The sequence below is a fragment of the Lolium perenne genome, chromosome 2 (genome assembly GCF_019359855.2).
Source record: "Lolium perenne isolate Kyuss_39 chromosome 2, Kyuss_2.0, whole genome shotgun sequence".
Classification (NCBI taxonomy): Eukaryota; Viridiplantae; Streptophyta; class Magnoliopsida; order Poales; family Poaceae; genus Lolium; species Lolium perenne.
This window is the reverse complement of record NC_067245.2, coordinates 53,045,280-53,064,752: the sequence shown is the minus strand read 5'-3', so window position 1 is coordinate 53,064,752 and position 19,473 is coordinate 53,045,280. Positions and strand designations below refer to the sequence as shown.

The following is a 19,473-nucleotide window of genomic DNA, read 5'->3' as shown; positions in this document are numbered from 1 at the left end:
GGTGGTATGAATATATATGAGCAGTAGCAACGGTGCCAGAAAATAGCTTGCTGGCGTGTAGTTGATGGTGGTAGTATTGCAGCAGTAACACAGTGAAACAGTAAACAAGCAGTAGTAACGCAGCAGTATTTAGGAACAAGGCCTAGGATTAGACTTTCACTAGTGGACACTCTCAATATTGATCACATAACAGAATAGATAGATGCATACTCTACACTCTTGTTGGATGATGAACACATTGCGTAGGATTACACGAACCCTCAATGCTGGAGTTAACAAGCTCCACAATTAGATGTTCATATTTAAGTAACCTTATAGTGTAAGATAGATCAAAAGACTAAACCAAGTACTAACATAGCATGCACACTGTCACCTTCATGCATATGTAGGAGGAATAGATCACATCAATACTATCATAGCAATAATTAACTTCATAATCTACAAGAGATCATGATCATAGCATAAACCAAGTACTAACACGGATGCACACACTGTCACCATTACATCGTGCAGGAGGAATAGAACTACTTTAATAATATTGCTAGAGTAGCACATAGATAAATTGTGATACAAATACATTGCAATCATAAAGAGATATAAATAAGCACCTCACTATGCCATTCATCAGTGAATAAGTATTCTGTGAAATATAGCCTAAGAGACCCACACGGTGCACACACTGTCACCTTTACACACGTGGGACAAGGAGTCTCCGGAGATCACATAAGTAAAACTCACTTGACTAGCATAATGACATCTAGATTACAAGCATCATCATATGAATCTCAATCATGTAAGGCAGCTCATGAGATTATTGTATTGAAGCACATAGGAGAGAGATGAACCACATAGCTACGGTCTGACCCAGGAGCCTCGATGGAGAACTACTCCCTCCTCATGGGAGCAGCAGCGGTGATGAAGATGGCGGTGGAGATGGCAGCGGTGTCGATGGAGAAGCCTTCCAGGGGCACTTCCCCGTTCCGGCAGCGTGCCGGAACAGAGACTCCTGTCCCCCAGATCTTGGCCTCGCGATGGCGGCGGCTCTGGAAGGTTTCTGTGGTTTTCGTCGAACGTCCCAGGGTTTTCAATCCAGGGGCTTTAAATAGGCGAAGAGGCAGCGCAGGAGGGTCGAAGGGGCGACGACACCATAGGGCGGCGCGGCCAGGGCCTGGGCCGCGCCGGCCTATGGTCTGGGGGCCCAGTGCCCCCCCTCTGGTCCTTCCCGGGTGTTCTGGATGCTTCCGGTGAAAATAGGAACTTGGGCGTTGATTTCGTCCGATTCCGAGAATATTTCGTTACTAGGATTTACGAAACCAAAAACGCAGAAACAGGAACTGGCACTTCGGCATCTTGTTAATAGGTTAGTTCCAGAAAATGCACGAATATGACATAAAGTGTGCATAAAACATGTAGATAACATCAATAATGTGGCATGGAACATAAGAAATTATCGATACGTCGGAGACGTATCAGCTCGCGTCGGACATAGTGGTTAGAACTTAGGATATCGATGTCGTTAGTGGAGAACGGGGAATCTGGCGGGCATGCATGTCTAATCCATTGATATCGTGCTTCACGATTCGTGGCTTACTTTTCTGACTACTCTTGTGACCCAATTGCAAGAGCAGAGCTCTACCAACTAGAAAAGCGGTGTTCTCTCTATAAAAACAGCGCGCCTTTTTTGAATTTCTCATGATGTGTTGTATAATTTTTTTTTTGGTGACTCGTTTGGCAAAAAACACACAAAATAAAACAGATAAAAAGGGGATGGAATCGGTGCCTACTATCTATGGTGCATGGTAGAAAGACATTTCTCCAGTGTTGGTGGGTAAACATGGAGAGTTTTCATTGCGTCCGTAAATTGTTCCTGCCATATATACTATCAGTAATTTAGTAATCCGGGTAGAGATTTGCTCTGACAAGAGTCATCAGCGGTGTCACCGGCAAAGCACTCGCTGACTTCCCCCACATCACCTACCCACACCCCATGGATTTCTCCGCCGGCGGCGGCCGCGGCGAGCCGGCCCGCTGGCTGGACATCGCCGGCAAGCTCCTCGCCGCGCGCGACCTGGTCGGCTGCAAGCGCCTCGCGGAGCGCGCGGTGGACGCGGACCCGCTCCTCCCAGGGGCCGACGAGCTCCTCGCCGTCGCCGACGTCCACCTCGCGTCCCAGCGCCTCCTCCCCTCCGGCCGCCCCGATCCCCTCGCCGTCCTCCAGCTCCAGCCCGACCCCGACACCGCCGACGTCAAGCGCTCCTTCCGCCGCCTCGCCAACCTCCTCGCCTCTCCGCGCAATCCCCACCCCGGCGCCGACACCGCCCTCCGCGCCGTCGAGGAGGCCTACGCCCACCTCTCCGAGACCACCGCCTCCACCGGCACCCCTTCCGCACCCGCTGCTCCCGGCGGCGCCTCCGCCGCGGCAGATACGTTCTGGACGGCCTGCCCCCACTGCTGCCACGTGCACCAGTACGAGCGCGCGCTGGCGGGGCGCAAGCTCAGGTGCCCCAGCGCCGGGTGCCGGCAAGCGTTCGTGGCTACCGAGATCCCGTCCGCGCCGCCTATCGTGCCGGGCACCAACATGTACTACTGCGCCTGGGGTTTCGTCCCAATGGGATTCCCCAAGCCCGCCGATGTGAGCACCAACTGGAAGCCATTCCGCCCGATGCCGCCACGGGATTCATCTGCTCCACAGCCAGCACCTCAGCCATCATCTGTCAGTAAACAAACTGTGCTGAATAACAGTGGACATACTGATACAAATCCACCGCCATCAAATGCACATCCAGCAGCTACGAGCTCTGTCGGTGGCGTCGTGGCAGGACCACCCAGAGGTAAAATGAAGAAGACAACAGCCCGCAAGAAGGTTGGCTCTGCCCCGAAGAAGCATGCTTCCAGCGGCCTGGAGAGCGGCATCGAGCCATCTTTGCTTGGGTCGGATTGGAACGGGAACATGGAGGGTGGAATCGCGGTGAACTCCAAGGGAATCAACATAAATGAGGTGGCGAAGCCAACTGATGGCGGCAGCACAATGTTGCATTTTGGCGGGGATGCGGACATCGGGTTCGACTTGGATGTTGATGCAGCGGATGATATAATGGGGAATTTGCACAGCCTGCCATTCTTGAGGGAGGATGACAGTTCCAGACGGCTGTTCTAGTTGCTGTGGTTGGTGATGGTATACCATAGAAGTAGTGTAGCATATGATGGTTGGAGGAGTATCATTAGCTGTCACTTTTGCTTTTCGTGTCATGTCAGTTATGTTGGTCTTATGCTTCGTAGTAGTCTACCATGTGTCTGTAGATAGCTGGTGCTGTGTTGTAGCATCTACTAGATGAGTACTCTAGATTATAGAGCATCCCTCCCTATATTAGTTTTGGGGATTTGCAGTATCTGTCATCCCCAAATCAACTCAAGGAGCTTACTGGTGAAGCAACTAAGGCTCCCTTCATGGATGATCGGTCGGTCAGGCTATTATAAGAGTTTATCATGCAACTGAGGTCTCATGGAGCAGCCCCCCAAAGAAGTAAGTTTAAGTTCCCCTCCTTGACATAATGCTCTCCTTTATTTGAAGATCCATGTTTGTCATTTTACTCCTGATTGTGTGATTCAGTTTGTACTATTCAATAAATGTTTCACAAAGTTCGAATTTGCCGATGCATGCCCGTGGATGTAAAATGTTGACCTTAGTATAGCAATTCACTTGCCAGTTTACATGACCATCCTGTCATTGTTAGCACCAATCATCTTATTGATATTCCATTTTATTACCTGTTTATCGAAATAACTCTCATGTATATTTGATTTTGATCAGAAATCACATCAGACAAGAACTATATTTATGCGCGTACTCGTTTTTTTTCCAAACTGTGAAGCATATGCAAATGATACACAGGTCACGTGGAACCGTCATGAATTGGACCTGTGTCAATAAAGCGCATAGTTGGCTATAACAAAAAAGTAACAGTAACTAATTGCTATATGCTGTGTTTTACATGGACTTAAGTTCTTTAACACTTGGTAGGCTTGCAATATGCTTTCTTCCAAATGCATTGTTTGAGCATGGTTTCTACGGCTAGTACCGTATCAATACAGTCCATGAGCTATGTTGGATACTGTTCCAGTAACTCCAAGTTGTGTTCTTGTATACTACTAACAGGAAGTTCATTAGACCACTTCATAAAACATACAGGTGGAACCGTTTAAAAAATATGGAGAACTCAATTAAAATTGCAGCAAACCACAGCTGAGTTAATATGCATAGATGTATCAAAGTAGCTTGATGGAATATATCGTTTCAAACTGTGATCCAACCTTGTATCACCATTTTTCTTGATCCAACAATTGCCTTCTACATGTATCCTGGTGTAAAATTATGAAGCATCCCAGTCCATGCCATGAAAATCATAAGTTATTGGGGTCCTGGCCTCCTGGAGATACTTGTTTGTACTTTAGTTGTAATTTTATCAAAATTTCTGATGTTTGAGTTTCCCTTTCAGTGTACCTTGGTCATATCCTGGAATTGCATGTTCAATTTTGAACTATTTTTTATGCCCTTTTGTTTATTTCAGCTGTCTGGACTTGAAAAGCTCCATTTGTTTGGCGACGTCAGTGATTGCCTTGACCACTCATCAAAGAAGCTGAATAAGAGAAGCGCATGGCTTGGTTTAGCGGATATTTATCAGTAGCTTGCAAGCTGAACTTCTCCCTTTTGTTGTTCTGGTCATGTACTAGCTTGAAATTAAATGTAAGCAGAAAATGCTAGCAGTGTCTGTTTTTGCTACATGTTCGCCGTGTCAATTATCAGGCTCCAGCGTCTGCTAACTGATCGTTATAATAATCGGCTAGCTCTTCATCCTCTAACTGATGTCCATCGTTTGCTGCTGGAATTAATGTGTTTTTTGGCAGCAGCAGCAACTCCTGCAGTGTTCCTTTTTGCGCATGCTGCATTTCTGCGTCAATCCTGATGATGGAAGTGACTTCGCTCCCGCAACATTTTGTGCTGGAGAATAGGAGCTATGAGCCATGGTTTGTATTTACGCATGATTATTTGCGTGTAGATTATATATGGAATCTAGAAGGGCCAAAATTCATCTGCAATCTCGTATTCCGCTGCTATGTGCACCTAGGCTTGCAATGTCCAGCTTATGTTTACTCAACCGAAGAATTGTTTTATTAGAAAAAAATAATTGCCTTTTCTACAATCAGTTAAAAGAGTTGCTGTTTTTCTTTGAAAAGAGTACTCTTACTCCGTACTAAAGAATTGCTAACTTTTTTTTTGAGAAAAAAAAACTAAAGAATTGCTAACTGATTCGCAAAAAAAGAAAAGAATGGCTAACTGAATCCAGTTCGCTTCAGCAAGTATTTCAGTCTGTTCTGTCTTCAGTTCAGATAATTAGAATCATCCCGGGCCGAGAGCCGTCAGATCAGGAACCAACGGTTACGATCGCTTCATCCAGCCGCCCGTGTCGCCGTGCGCCCGCCTCGTCGGCGTCTTCTTCCGCTCGTTCTCCACTTCCCCGTGTATACTCTGTCCGTTCTTCAGATCGCCCCGGCGCTCCGTCGTGGTCACGAGACGCGCGGCCGGCGGCGAGGCGGGAGCCGGCGAGGTAGCGAGATGATCTCGCAGTTCTTCGTGCTGTCGCAGCGCGGCGACCACATCGTCTTCCGCGACTGTAAGATCTGGATCCTGCTCCCCGTACGATCCACGCTGATTCTTTCCCCGTAATCAGTAGCGATCTTGTGCTGATGTTTGGGTTGCAGATCGCGGCGAGGTGCCCAAGGGCAGCGCGGAGATCTTCTTCCGCAAGGTCAAGTTCTGGAACGAGGACGAGGCCGAGGAGGCCCCTCCAGTGTTTGTACGCATCCGCTCCCCCTCTCCGGGCCCCTTACTCATTCTGATAATCCGTCCTGATTCTGAGGCCTGCTAGTGTTCTAAGCATGTCGTTGTGATGAGCTGATAGCTGTTTTGAGAAGCTTGATAGCACCACCGCTTTGTAGATAGATCATGGGCTCACAAACTTGGATGCACCGCTGCTTCTGTTTGGAATAATTGTGTCTAGCATGTTTGGTTCCTTTTACGATAGTGTTGCCTTCTCGGGTCTCGCCATTCTAACTCCAATCGGTAGTTTTACTTTCATTGAGGCGTAAGGGAGAACGTTTGCATTGTGGCGTAAGCGGCTCATAGGGCAGAGGCTTTAGATGGGAAGAAAAGAAAGTGGAATTAGTACCTCCAGCAACTCTTCAACTGTTTAGGAGGAGTGGCATGCTTGAACTAAACTCAGTAAGGAAAGGAACTTTGAGTGCTCGACCTGCATTATGGTTCTTTGGGTAGTGAGCTGGGTTATAGTGTGACGTGCAGCCAGCTGGCTCCATATGGTATGTGCATGGAACCTGCATTGGAGGATCTGTGTATGGAAAATGTTAAGCTGGGTGGCAGAGATTTTGTTATCTTTTAGCATATCCGGGTCTTGATAATTGAAAAAAAATAAGTGACATATATATTGTGTCGAAGAAACCACAATGATTATATTCCTTGTTTTGTTGATTCACCCATTGCTTTCCCACTTGATCTGACATGTGGCTTTTCTTTTTACATTTTGTGAATGACAGAATATCGATGGCGTTAATTATATCCATGTCAAAGTCGCAGGACTATTTTTTGTGGTAACCACAATGGTCAATATCTCGCCATCGCTTCTCTTGGAACTTCTGCAAAGGATCGCTCGTGTTACAAAAGATTATCTCGGTGTTCTGAATGAAGATTCTCTGAGGAAGAATTTCATTTTAGTGTACGAGTTGCTCGATGAAGTCATTGTAAGTACTCCACGCTGCCTTTCTTCAGAAAATATGCAACGATACAACCTTTTGCTGACCATGTTTTTGGGCCAGTAGCAAAGTCTTCTGTGTGTTTATCATGGAATTAGTGTGATCCATCTGTTTAGTACACAAAAATACAGTCATATTTTGGAAGAACCGTATGCCACTATTTATGTGTTAAATTGTGTAATTAGGACTTCGGATACCCACAAACAACCTCCACCGAGGCTCTGAAGTCGTACATATTTAATGAGCCAATCATGGTTGATGCCGGGCGACTACCACCACTTGGTCCTGCTGCTATGTTCATGGTAATACTTCTGCCTATTTTCACAAGAAAGCATGACATTAGGGTCTAACTTGACCAAGCAATGTGCTATTCTCCATTTTATGTTGTTAATGTTGTAGTTTCATTTGACACATGGCCTTCTGCAGCAAGGCACAAAGCGGATGCCTGGTACAGCTGTTACAAAATCTGTTGTTGCTAATGAGCCTGGTGGGAAAAAGAGGGAGGAAATTTTTGTTGACATCATCGAGAAAATAAGTGTGACATTTAGCTCGAGTGTAAGTTCTGATAAATTTCACCCCTTGTTAGTACATCTTCTCATCAGAGAGAGATTCAAGATTTGTTTCCTATTCTTCTTCCCAATCTGAGATCTCAAATATGTTTACTCTGTAGTATTAATAGTGAACACTAAGTACTTCAATTTAGTGTCCATAGTTTCACCAATATGTATCATGTTTATCATTCAGTTCCTTGAGCATCTTCTGTGTTTACAATTTTAAACTGGACATGGAGAAGATGCCATATTGACATATTGTTGCCTCTTACTGTAAAATTCCAAATTCATGGGATATGCACTATTGCACTCTAATGAACATGGATTTTCTTGCACTTTGTGACACACTAAATATGATAATCCCACTCCTCGTAGTTGAGTGGCAAGCCATTTGTTATCTTATATACTGTGATAAGTATGATGGTTGATGAATTTGTTTTATTGCAGCACTATTGCTTTCATGCGCTCACTATGTTTTATGTGAATTCTCATTTTAACAGGGTTATATACTTACCTCAGAGATTGATGGAACCATTCAAATGAAAAGTTATCTTAGTGGAAATCCAGAAATCCGTCTAGCCCTGAATGAGGATTTGGGCATTGGAAGGAGTGGCTCTTCTACACATGGTACGTCCCTTACTCCCTTAGCTTTTCCTCCTTTATCACCTAACTTAGGAAAATGTTGTAGTACTATTTTCACGAACTTATGTATGTCTGGACATAACATGGAATTTGTATTTCTTCTTTATTCTTGATCATGTGCATCTAATGTTAAACCCAGTTGCATATACTTGGAATGTTATAGGTTATTTAGTTGATATATATTTCACCATGACAGACTCTATATGCCTTTATACTACTATAATTCACTGAAAATTGGTATTTCGCTCTAATTTTTCACTCCACAGTAGTTTTCATGTATTCTGCTGTTCATGTCGTGCAAATTTGATCTGGTTACTGTCGTATCTTTCAATATCTTGTGGATGAAGAACACTATAATTATTTTTATACCAGATTACAGAAGTTCTTCTGGGGGAGGATCAGTCATCCTTGATGATTGCAATTTCCATGAGTCAGTGCAGCTAGATAGTTTTGACATTGACAGAACTCTGCATTTGGTACGTACTACAACTGCCATTATTTTCTTGTTTCCTTGTGATATTTTTGCTGCAGAACTACACATCAGCAAGTTTGACAATTATATTTACCATTGAGTAGATACCGCATGATGGAGAATTTTCTGTAATGAACTACCGGATGACTCAAGAATTTAAGCCGCCCTTCCGCGTTACCGCACTAATTGAAGAAGCTGGGCCATCTAGGGTATGGTTTATGTTTTTCTTAGGCACTGATAAAACTTATATTTCAATATCGGTGAACCTCGATTCAAGATCTTGATTTATGTTATGTAGGCTGAAGTTATACTGAAAATACGGGCAGACTTTTCTGCTAATGTCACTGCTAACACAATCACAGTACAAATGCCAGTGCCTTCTTACACAATGAGGTCAAATGCAGCTTTATTTTGTCCCTTTGAGTTCAGAAAGAGCGAAATATTAACTTCTGCTTTGATAATTTGTTTAAGAGTTGTATTATGGACTACTTTGCAGGGCAAGTTTTGAACTGGAAGCTGGAGCAATGGGACAGACAACGGATTTTAAAGAAGGAACTAGGAGACTGGAGTGGAATCTAAAAAAGGCAAGTTTTAAAAAAGATTTAATCTCTTTGCTCTTGTCCATTGGGTTTGCAATCTATTATATGCACACCCTATTCGAAGATGCTCATAGGAAATCATGTAAACCTGATTTAACCAGTTTGCTGTACTTTGCTGAATAAGTTGAACTTTTCGCAGATTGTTGGTGGTTCTGAGCATACCCTTCGTGCAAAGCTCACATTTTCCCAGGAGTCACACGGTATGCATTTGACTTTTGCCGTGGCCTGACTATGCTGAGTGTCTTTTTTGTGACACATCCTTCTGGAATACAGGAAATCTCACAAAGGAAGCCGGACCAGTAAACATGAATTTCACTATACCTATGTACAATGCTTCAAAGTTGCAGGTCAGACCATCTGCTGTCAAGTATGCTATCATTGTGCTGACACTAATATAATTCCAGACATTTTTCTTGGCGATATTATACTATTTGGTATGGTTGAACAACTAGGAACTCTGTGCAGCTTTGATGCTTCTTGAACACCTTCAGTTTCAGATACTTATGCAGAACACTTTAACCCACACGACTGACTGTTCCCCCCTTCCCCCTGCAGGTCAGATATCTACAGATAGCGAAGAAATCCAAAACATACAATCCATACAGGTGGGTGAGATACGTGACGCAGGCCAACTCGTATGTAGCTCGTCTATGAGGACGCTGTTTGTACAATTCTTTCAAAGGTCCTTCCCCGCTGTTTCTTGTGCAATTATCTTGGTCAGACTTCAAGCTTGGACAGAGTGGCATGTATTTTAACTTTATAGGGGGATCCCAAAATCACTCTGCTCCTGTAGCTGAACTTTTTTAGTGTCATATTTTCCTCCTGGAATATGCAGGAAATACATACTGGTGTTTGTATTATGAGAAATGAATAAATTTCTTGTTTATCCTGTAATCTCACAAACTGAAACTGTCTCATTTCGGAAACACAACAGAAGCCCAAGCATACTCTGCAACGCATCATAGGCTGCTCATACTGCTACTGCGATGTCTTGCATCTAAATCTGGATCTGGCACTATCGATACAAAATGAGATAATGAAATTAGCATTTTAGAAAGCTAACTCTTGATTGAAGATTTCACTGGATTTACAAAGCCGCTACGTGCTCCACATTGTCCCTTGGCAAGTAATCGAACTCATATGAACACGAAACCTAAGTCCCTAACGAGTAACAACTCTAGATACTTGGATACGTTTGTATATGTGCTATCAGGATTATTAAGCCAACAAACGGCAGCTTCTGCCATCCCTACAACACAACTCCTACAAGCACAGGTGCAAACAGCGTTCTGTTCTGGGGCTATATGGACCAGAGTGCTGATGAGGATGGTTCATCATGAACATTGTGCCAAAGTGTGTATTGACGAGATCAATGACATCAGCCGTCGTCATCAAATGCTTTCTGAGTTGGCAGAGTCCTGGGCAATGATGCTAAATCTTTGCATACGTATCGGTGCGTGCCTTCAGAGCCTCGGTGCGCCTACTCTTTCCCATTGTTTCTACCAACCAGTCGATACCAAGTTTGATCCCCGTCCTGCCATAAGAAAAATCATTAAAGAACACAAGAAGTCTGCAAAACTTTCTTCCTATTAGTACTGGTCAAGAAGCAAAGACTTCAAATGGCTAGTGCAGTCCTATCCTTGAATGTCATTGAAGATTATTCTGCAACAGTGCAAATTTAAACAAAAGAGAAGTGATGTAATCGCTAGCCTAAACTGAATTATTCATTCGCCAACTAGGGGAGAAATTAGTAGAAATATGCACCACAGTAAGCATAATAACGAATCATCTTTCCAATGTGAGGCAAATAAGATCGGAAACTTCAGGGGTTCCTCTACTTACCCATCATAGGCAGACCCAGCCACAAACATGTATGGCCTCTCATCAAACTCTTTCAGGTGAAGATGTCTGTCCAACTCTTCTTCTGTGACTGCTGCTGGTAAATCCTGTTGATAGATACAGGTAAGCCTTCAAACATGAATATATATAAGAGGCACTGGCGAAAGCAACATATCAAGATGAAATGAGCTTGCAAAGGACTCAAAGCAATAATATGGACAGTTATTTTGCCCAGTCTGTCTTTCTCCCCTTAGAATTCACAAGTTCTTGAATAATATTGACTATCAGTGCAAGCACATGGTTAAATGTATGTTTCTATTCTTCCATATTTTGTGCTCTTCACCTTATGATGCATGGAAAGTAAACTGATATCTTCTGACACTCAAACAGTATGAGTTGGATTCCAAAGTTACAACTAATGTGCATCACATGATAGAATTCTCCCACAAGGGCCAATTTTCATCCGAGAATTTCCTTTTTTAACTGAGAGTAAATGGGGAGTTTTGTAAGGTAATTTAGTAGTGTATATGGCATTTCAGATAACTTAAAGGTAAACCTCAACCTGTTTGTTTGCGAATATGAGTAGTGGGGCCTCTTGCAGATCCTCATGTCGAAGCGCTTTCTCTGCAGCAACAATGTTCAAGTCACCATTCACTCTAGTAATGATCCAAAATTTTCCAGTCCCCAGGGACAGATACAGGTTACACTAATGTTCTGTGAAGAAATGGAAGCAACTTACCAAGAGCAGATTTGGCATCTTCAAATGTTGATGCGGAAGCAGAATCGATAACATAAACTATAGCATGTGCCTCATCATAATATTTCTCCCATATTGTTCTTAGGCCAGGCTGTCAAAAACATGTAATCAGCATTGGAATTTGCAATAGCTAGAAAAATATTATTATCAAACTTGTATTGTTTGTGAAATTTATGAATGAAGTCGATTCCTCCTTGTTAGCTTTCATGAAGTAAAGATCATATCTACAGTTTAACATGCTTCATTAAGCAAAACATAAATCACATAACGTGAAAGGTGTAACTTGTCAATCATCATTCATAGCCAAAGTTTATGTTTGTACAACACTGAAAGTAGATTAGACAGTAGTAAACGAGAAACTTTCGCACAGCTATTAGGTACATATAAAGGATGTAGACCAAGATCACTGCAGCATCGAAGTCTTACATAAGATAAACATTTTCCGCAGATCTTACATGAACGTGGAAAAACTTATAAAAAATGACGGTTACATGCCTTCAGGAAAATTTCTTTTTTGAAGCTTCGAAACAAGGGAATGAAAACTGGCCAAACATTGCCAGCTACCTAGCCTAGCTACCTTGGTTTGCAAAATGAAGAGTGTTCTATCTCCAGGAGTTAGAGTGACAGCATGGAGAAAATACAATCGCATGATTATAGCGTCAATGAGTCATTCCGTTTGAAATGGAATGCGATATTTGTTGCTCAAGTAAAGATTTACAGTCAAACTAAAATAAGCTGTGAAACACAATCTGGCGACCAGTGCAGCCAAACATCAATCAGTGTATTGTCCGGTTCTAGCAAAATTAGATAAACCACGTGCAGCTCTACTATGGTTACAATTAATGTTCTTGAGAAAGATCTCTCCCAGGTTTCATCAATTTAATCTCCATTAACATATGAGCAAACATCAATCTATCTTCGATAAACTGAAAACAACCCCAAATGGTGAACAAGGAAGCTTGTCTATAGCACAAGAAACCATACCTGACCACCCAGATCCCAGAAAACAAGTTTTACATTTGCATCTTCAATCCGTCCAATATTAAGCCCCACAGTTGGAACGACGCGGTCATGTGGAAGCCCTTCTCCTTTCAAATAGATTGACTTCAACTTTTCTAGCAAGGTCTACATGGTCATCATGAGAAGCATGTCAATTTTTAGTATAAACCTAATCATGCACAAATAAACTCAATCTTCACACAAGGATACTAACACGAAAAGAAGACAACATTGTTAAATGCTCCATGCATATAAACAGGAGTTTCAGATGAATTACCGTCTTCCCAGCCTTATGGACTCCGAGTATGAGTACACGGAACTCTGTCTTGCTAAACACATGGTTCCACAGGCCGTAGAACAAGGAGAACATTGCTGGTATTCCCCTCTTCTCAATCGGCTACCACCCTGGTGCACCGATGATCCCACAACCTGAATAAATCAATCTCAGGTTACACGTATTTTCCTTGAACTAATCTGAGATATGAATCTGAAGCAACTGAACACTCGATAATGAGCAGGCTCAGAGTTTCGAAATTGCAATGACTACTCAGTACGGTATCATCAACTCCACGCTTGCATTGCGTGATAGCACAAATTACCCATTCCCAAACCCTGGGATAATCCTAACCATCCACCGCCACCATTTCTGATTCTCGAGCTGGGCGAGCGGTACCAATTCGTCCCAGGCACGACCAATTCGGTTCACCAACACCCCACCCCCTGCCAGATCCCAACTCCGTTTAACAGCGGGAATATTTGCATACATCCGAACACCAACCGCGGAATCGCTCGGCGTGCCGCTGAAGCAAACCAATGCGCATCAAATCCGGGGCCGCGGAAACAAATTCGAGAGAGGAGAGGGTAAAAAGCGTGTAAACCACGGCGCGGAAGCGAAGATCCGGATCGCTCACCGGAGGAGGAGGCGGCGCGCGGCGATCGGATCGCTTGGGGCCCTCGCCGACGTCGCCGTCGCGGTCGGTCGGTCGCGTCGGCGTCCCCGGGCACGGCACGAGACGAGACCGCCTGACGCCACTGTACCTACGCGATCCTAAAATCCTTGGTAAGCCAAGCCCCCTGGAAAGAAGTGAAATTGCGCACTGCTCCTCCATGGACATAGGGCTGGTGAGGCGTCGGTGCGGTTGACATGTGGGCCTCAGATAGGTCCACATGTCAACACAGAGTGGAAGTAGTGAAGCTGGCAAAGGGTCCCACACTCCTACCTATTGGTCCTGTTGTCATTTCATTCTTCTTCTTTTTTGGTTTGTTGTCATTTCGTCGGCGATTTACACAAAAATAACCCAAAAGTGAAAGAAAAGCACAGAATGACCCTCCGGCGAAACTATTTCACCAATCTAACCCTTTTGTGTGGCGCCCCTCCCACGGGCGCCACACATGCCTATGTGGCTCCCCTCCTGCCGGCGCCACTGTCCCACCCAACGTGGCCCCTCGCCGCTGAGCTGGTGCGCCCATCCGACGTGGCAGCATGTGTGGCGCCCCTCCCAACGGCGCCACACATGCACTTGTAATTGCCCAAAACATACTGTGAGACAAATCCTCTGGGACTTAGCCGTTTTGCGAGGCTCGATGTGTGGCGCCGATGCCACGGGCGCCACACATAGAGGCTCGCGAAAACGGCTAAGGACTTATCGTCCGGAGCCCCTGGATGTTTTCGACCCAATAGTTCATATAAGTTGGCATGTGTGGCGCCGATGCCACGGGCGCCACACTAGCATTTGTGGCGCCAGTGGGAAGGGCGCCACACATTGACTTGTGTTAAAAACATGAAAAATCCTACCAAACTCCAACAGTTACGAGTACAACATTGGACACAACAAGTAGCAATTTCATGACATACACATATAACACTTCATAGGTCACATTGTAGCACGTAGATTCAAACAACAAGTAGCATTACAGACCATGGTTCGAAATGACATAGGGTTCACAAATCGATACTTATGAATATAGAGTTCACAACAACACGTAGCACATCCTAGTAGCGTCCTCGACGTGCCGTCCTCGCGGGCTGCTTCCGGACGGCCATCCTCTTCGTCCGCTGCCGTGGCTGTTGTTGCTGCTGCTCCTGCTGCTGCTCCTGCTCCTCCTGCTCCTCCTGCTGCTCCTCCTCCTCCTCATCTGAAGAGAACGGCTCGTCGTTCCTCATCCTCGACAAAGCTGATCTCCGCCGCGGCCCGTCATCCTCCTCAGTGACAACCTTCTTTCCTCGGTTGACATAATCTTCCGGAGTGTACCGGTTTGGAGCCTTGCCCCTTGGCTTGAACTGGTAAGCTGGCCGTGGGGCTTGCTTGGAGGTACGCTTTGGAAGTATGCCTTGACTCAGAATTAGCTCGTCCTCAGGAATCTTCACAAACATGAACACATGAGATTACAAAAGTTGAAATTAGTAAGAACATGTTTGACAGCAACAAAATAGTCCATACCTCCCGCTCTTCTGAAGAGGAAGATGTAGCGATTTCGGCTTCCCGGCAACCTAGCAAGCTGGCTAACCGCCGCATCTTTCGTGCAGTGTTCTGCGTCATGCCGTTCATGGTTACAAATCCACCACATCATAGTAGCGTACATTCAAAGTTGGTGATCATACCTTAATGAAATACCGCAACGGTCTGACAGGCTTGTCATCTGTCCCGCTCTGCTCCCAGATAACCTCGCACTCCTCAGCTATTTTTTGGATCTCCTCCCACTGTGACAAACATAGCATACACAATTGAAGCGAGCACATGGCAATGTAGATGATGTACTAGTTAGTGAGAGAATCCATTACCACGAAGTTCAGCTCGGAAGCAATAGAAGTCGATCTCCCTCTGCGAGCAAAGGTGTCGTGCTGGCTTTGCCCAACCTCATCGAACTGGATGGGGTCGTCCAAGATCTCCTCAGGATACACGTGCTTAACTAACTCGATACGCGTGTTCTCATGGAACCACTCGAGGTAGTTGTTGAAAGCGGCGAAGTTGTGAGGCACAATCTGCTCAGGGCCAGCATTCCGTGCCGCTTGCAAACAGTGTTGGAACGCTGCGATGTGGCCGCTATGATGGACTGGCCAATTTGTGATCTTCCTCTGCGCGCCTATCAAGCCTCGCAAGAATCAAAAAGTTAGTTTTTACCTCTTCTATCACGAATCTTCCATCGCATGATTCCGTAAGTTTACCTATGAAGCGCCTTGTCCGTGTCTTGCCACACTGGTGGGCACTCCTGATACAGCCCAAACTGTCTCATCACTCTTTGCGGCTGGTGGTGTTCAACAAGCCACATGCATATGAGTGGGCAGCGCATACGCCAGAACCGCGCCTCCTCCGTGCACTTGTGGTTGAGGTCAGTCATCGACGCGCCAATACGGTAGTAGGTACCATATGGCTCCCATTCCACCTGCAGCATACAAATATCTCAGAATTTGCCAGTAGAATCAATGAAAACTAGGATTGCAAAAGAGTGATCGGTTACCTGCTCAGCGGCAAGAGTGTCCAACTCCGCAGTGTACTGCATGTACATGATCTTTGGATCGCTCGTCATCTCCGAGACATTGTCCCAAAGGTATGCCCAAGTGGGCTCCCGATCAGGAAAGTGAGGGTGATGAGGCCATGGCCTCTCGTTGAGTACCCTGGCCGCATGGCGATAGGCGGTCCCAGCTCCATACGGAAAGTAGGAGCATGCATCCACCAATACCGCCGCTCCCAGACCTGCGACAAGCTTCGTCCAACTGCGCACATAAGACATTTGGTTAGTACTTTGTCTAGCACACTACTATAGGAAAATAGTACATAGAGCAAATCATCACCTGCCGGTAGAGGTAGGCAAGTGCCGCTGTTCCCCAACTCCACCGGTTATCCAACACCGTAAGCGCCTTCAGCCAACACCAATGGGCCAGCTTCCCCCCACTGTCAGGAAAGAGAGTCCTCGAAATCATGTACCATAAGTACACGCGGGCGTACGTCCTCCGAGTGTCCTCGTCGGCCTCTTCCGGGCATTCTCCAAAGTTAGTCCTGATCCATTCGAAAGACGCGCCGGTGGGAGCTCTCTTCTTTGGTTCTGTTGGCAGCGGAGGAGCCCTGCCAATAAGGTCCTCCATCTGTCTCCGCCACCCATCAGAAGCTGTGTTCATACACAGTGGCTCGCCCTGAATAGGTAGTCCAAGGATCATGGAAACATCCTGGAGAGTAGGGGCCATCTCGCCGGCCCTCAAGTGGAAGGTGTGAGTCTCCGGCCTCCACCGGTCGACAAGGGCGGTGAGTGCCGAGGGGTTCATGTGTGGCCCCCCACGGCTTACAAGGGATATGAACGGCATAAGACCGGTAGGCCGGATGAACTCCGTGTACCTCTCGTCATACGGTATATCCGCTGTGCCATGGTAACGAATCTTCAAAGGGTGAAGATCCGTTCCCCTCTCCGTCATATGAATAGTCCGGCGCACCCTGTCGTACTCTTCATTCAGAAGCCACACCATCCTACATGTTTACACAACCATATTATGAGTCATTCCACTAACAAAAATGAGCAACACATACATGAGAGTTCATATCCAAATCCATGAGAGTTCCATACATACACACATACATTCATATCTAGGGTTCCAACAAATATTTGGTTCAAATATGAGTTATTCCATCACAAATAATAGACATTTCAAGACATACATACATAGAATTTGAACACATACATAGCCATTTTATATCTACATAGCCAAATATAGGGTTCATATCCAAATCCACCAACATATCCAAATCTAGGGTTCATATCCAAATCCACTAACATATCTAGGGTTCCTACACATACACATTCAACACTTACATAGCCATTTCAACACATACATAGCCATTTCAACACATACATGTAAAATTTCATATCTAGGGTTCCAACAAATCTAGGGTTCATATCCAAATCCACCAACATATCCAAATCTTGCTAGGTTCAGAGCCAAATGCACTAACATATCAATGGTTCATATCTAAATCCACCAACATGAATTTCCATGTCTAGGGTTCATACCCAAATCTACCAAATCCACCAACAATAGTGGACGAATCAGAGGGAATCGAAGGGGAATACCTTGAGGAATGGAGGAGGAAGGACTTGGCCGGATAGATCTGACGAATCCTTGGTCGATTTGGTGGGGGGGACGAAGGGGAGTCGGGCGGCGGCGACGGTTTCCTGGGAGAAGAGAAGAAACAGAGAGAAGAACTGGCTGGGTCGGGCTGGGGGCGGGGGCGGGCGCGGGCGCCACACTTAAGTGGATGTGTGGCGCCCGTGGCATCGGCGCCACACAGGCTAGTGTGGCGCCCGTGGCATCGGCGCCACACATCGAGCCTCGCAAAACGGCTAAGTCCCAGAGGATTTGTCTCACAATATGTTTTGGGCAATTACAAGTGCATGTGTGGCGCCGTTGGGAGGGGCGCCACACATGCTGCCACGTCGGATGGGCGCACCAGCTCAGCGGCGAGGGGGCCACGTCGGGTGGGACAGTGGAGCCGGCAGGAGGGGCGCCACATGGGCATGTGTGGCGCCCGTGGGAGGGGCGCCACACAAAAGGGTTAGATTGGTGAAATAGTTTCGCCGGAGGGTCATTCTGTGCTTTTCTTTCACTTTTGGGTTATTTTTGTGTAAATCGCCCATTTCGTCCTAGTATTTTGGTGGACAAGTGCGGCGACTTGTGACAAGGGATTAACTTGTCAATGCATACGGGTTGTAGACTAGGGTTTTAGTTGGAAGTAGAGGGCAAGTAGATCTCGAAGGTTTCAGCCGAAAAGTGCTCGACGATATGAAAACTAGGGTTTGTGAGACAATGAATCGATGCTTTCTTTGTCCCTCGACTCCCCCTTATATAGGACGCGGAGCCGAAGGATTCGTGATACACAAGTTACAGAGTCCGGGAGGGTTTCCAACTTATCCCGCAAGATTACAAATATCGTATCCTAATACAACTCTAGCTTTCCTTAATAGTAGACTGGGCTTCTGATTCTTCTTATCTTTCAGGTCATGGGCCTTCAGTAAACCCCGGGTACCATCTTCGGCAGGCCCATTGGGGATGCCTATGTCAACTTGATGCTTGATGGGAGCCCCTATATACCGCTTTTTTAGCGATGCGCAAAGCTGGAGAGGTGCTTTACACACTCCTACCTATCGGTCGTGTTGTCATTTCGTTATTTTTCTGCGGTCTGTTGTCATTTCTTCCTAGTATTTTGGTGGATAAGTGCGACCACTTGACGGGAGCCCCTACAGACCTTTTTAGCAGTGCGCAGAGCAAGAGAGGAGACTCGTACACACGTCAACCATCTAGGGCGCACCAATCATGCGCCCTATTCTTCTCTTCTTGCTCGATAATGGAGATAGAGTTGTTGCCACATGATTTCTCCTACTCCTCGTTGACCCGTCCACCCACCGTAGGCCTAACCGTCGCCTCCCACCAGTCACGGTTGGCGCCTCGCCGTCCCATCCTGCCAGAGCCGCCATCTTCATTGGTTTGCCGCCATGCGATCGACCATCCCTCTAAACCCCCTTCCTCCAACGCCAGCGAGACCCCGCATCCCTAACCCTAAGTTTGGTCACCGACTAGACCCCACCCGTGCCCCTAACTCTAAGATTTCTTCCTCACATCTTCCACTGAAGCCATCCACATCATCCTATCTTCCGTGAGGACTTGGCCTCATCTCCGTCGCCGACTACGCATCTTGCACCTCCACCTCTAAGATCTTTGGCCAGTCGCGAGGAAGAAAGGAAGACGTGACTCCCACCCGCACCCCTAACCCGCTCGCTAACATGCCCAACCCACCACCGCAA

General features: G+C 45.9%; 4 protein-coding genes across 4 annotated transcripts; 2 read left to right on the top strand and 2 right to left on the bottom strand.

Annotated features, from left to right (window-relative positions):
- Positions 1-1,922: 1,922 nt before the first annotated feature.
- On the top strand, positions 1,923-5,012 carry LOC127332622 (uncharacterized). Its single transcript, XM_051358939.1, has 2 exons — positions 1,923-3,523; positions 4,569-5,012. Exon 1 carries the CDS (start codon positions 1,988-1,990, stop codon positions 3,155-3,157), a length of 1,170 nt encoding a protein of 389 aa, XP_051214899.1. The 5' UTR covers positions 1,923-1,987; the 3' UTR covers positions 3,158-3,523; positions 4,569-5,012.
- A 500-nt stretch (positions 5,013-5,512) lies between these two features.
- Positions 5,513-9,983, top strand: LOC127332619 (AP-4 complex subunit mu). The gene is made up of 13 exons (XM_051358936.2): positions 5,513-5,672; positions 5,761-5,855; positions 6,610-6,813; positions 7,011-7,127; positions 7,252-7,380; positions 7,877-8,003; positions 8,391-8,494; positions 8,595-8,699; positions 8,789-8,883; positions 8,987-9,074; positions 9,229-9,289; positions 9,363-9,436; positions 9,645-9,983. Exons 1-13 carry the CDS (start codon positions 5,615-5,617, stop codon positions 9,741-9,743), a joined length of 1,356 nt encoding a protein of 451 aa, XP_051214896.1. The 5' UTR covers positions 5,513-5,614; the 3' UTR covers positions 9,744-9,983.
- Positions 9,984-10,123: 140 nt separating this feature from the next.
- Positions 10,124-13,758, bottom strand: LOC127332620 (ADP-ribosylation factor-like protein 1). The gene is made up of 7 exons (XM_051358937.2): positions 13,596-13,758; positions 12,962-13,113; positions 12,670-12,810; positions 11,668-11,776; positions 11,491-11,552; positions 10,932-11,035; positions 10,124-10,623 (listed from the first exon to the last, which is right to left on the bottom strand). Exons 2-7 carry the CDS (start codon positions 13,052-13,054, stop codon positions 10,521-10,523), a joined length of 612 nt encoding a protein of 203 aa, XP_051214897.1. The 5' UTR covers positions 13,055-13,113; positions 13,596-13,758; the 3' UTR covers positions 10,124-10,520.
- Positions 13,759-14,511: 753 nt separating this feature from the next.
- Positions 14,512-15,212, bottom strand: LOC139836000 (uncharacterized). The gene is made up of 2 exons (XM_071826010.1): positions 15,126-15,212; positions 14,512-15,046 (listed from the first exon to the last, which is right to left on the bottom strand). The coding sequence occupies exons 1-2, from the start codon at positions 15,198-15,200 to the stop codon at positions 14,678-14,680; spliced, it is 444 nt and encodes a 147-aa protein (XP_071682111.1). The 5' UTR covers positions 15,201-15,212; the 3' UTR covers positions 14,512-14,677.
- Between the last annotated feature and the right edge of the window lie 4,261 nt (positions 15,213-19,473).

What these genes read in the sequence shown, in the direction of transcription:
- LOC139836000 (XM_071826010.1), bottom strand. Translation starts at nt 15,200, where the DNA reads ATGCGGCGGTTAGCCAGCTTGCTAGGTTGCCGGGAAGCCGAAATCGCT. An exon ending in CCTCTTCAGAAGAGCGGGAG is followed by an intron (nt 15,047 to 15,125) that starts GTATGGACTATT and finishes ATGTTTGTGAAG; the next exon opens with ATTCCTGAGGACGAGCTAAT.
- LOC127332620 (XM_051358937.2), bottom strand. Translation starts at nt 13,054, where the DNA reads ATGTTCTCCTTGTTCTACGGCCTGTGGAACCATGTGTTTAGCAAGACA. An exon ending in TCATATTCGCAAACAAACAG is followed by an intron (nt 11,036 to 11,490) that starts GTTGAGGTTTAC and finishes ATCTATCAACAG; the next exon opens with GATTTACCAGCAGCAGTCAC. An exon ending in GCTGGGTCTGCCTATGATGG is followed by an intron (nt 10,624 to 10,931) that starts GTAAGTAGAGGA and finishes TTCTTATGGCAG; the next exon opens with GACGGGGATCAAACTTGGTA.
- LOC127332622 (XM_051358939.1), top strand. Translation starts at nt 1,988, where the DNA reads ATGGATTTCTCCGCCGGCGGCGGCCGCGGCGAGCCGGCCCGCTGGCTG.
- LOC127332619 (XM_051358936.2), top strand. Translation starts at nt 5,615, where the DNA reads ATGATCTCGCAGTTCTTCGTGCTGTCGCAGCGCGGCGACCACATCGTC. An exon ending in AGGAGGCCCCTCCAGTGTTT is followed by an intron (nt 5,856 to 6,609) that starts GTACGCATCCGC and finishes TGTGAATGACAG; the next exon opens with AATATCGATGGCGTTAATTA. An exon ending in GTCCTGCTGCTATGTTCATG is followed by an intron (nt 7,128 to 7,251) that starts GTAATACTTCTG and finishes GGCCTTCTGCAG; the next exon opens with CAAGGCACAAAGCGGATGCC.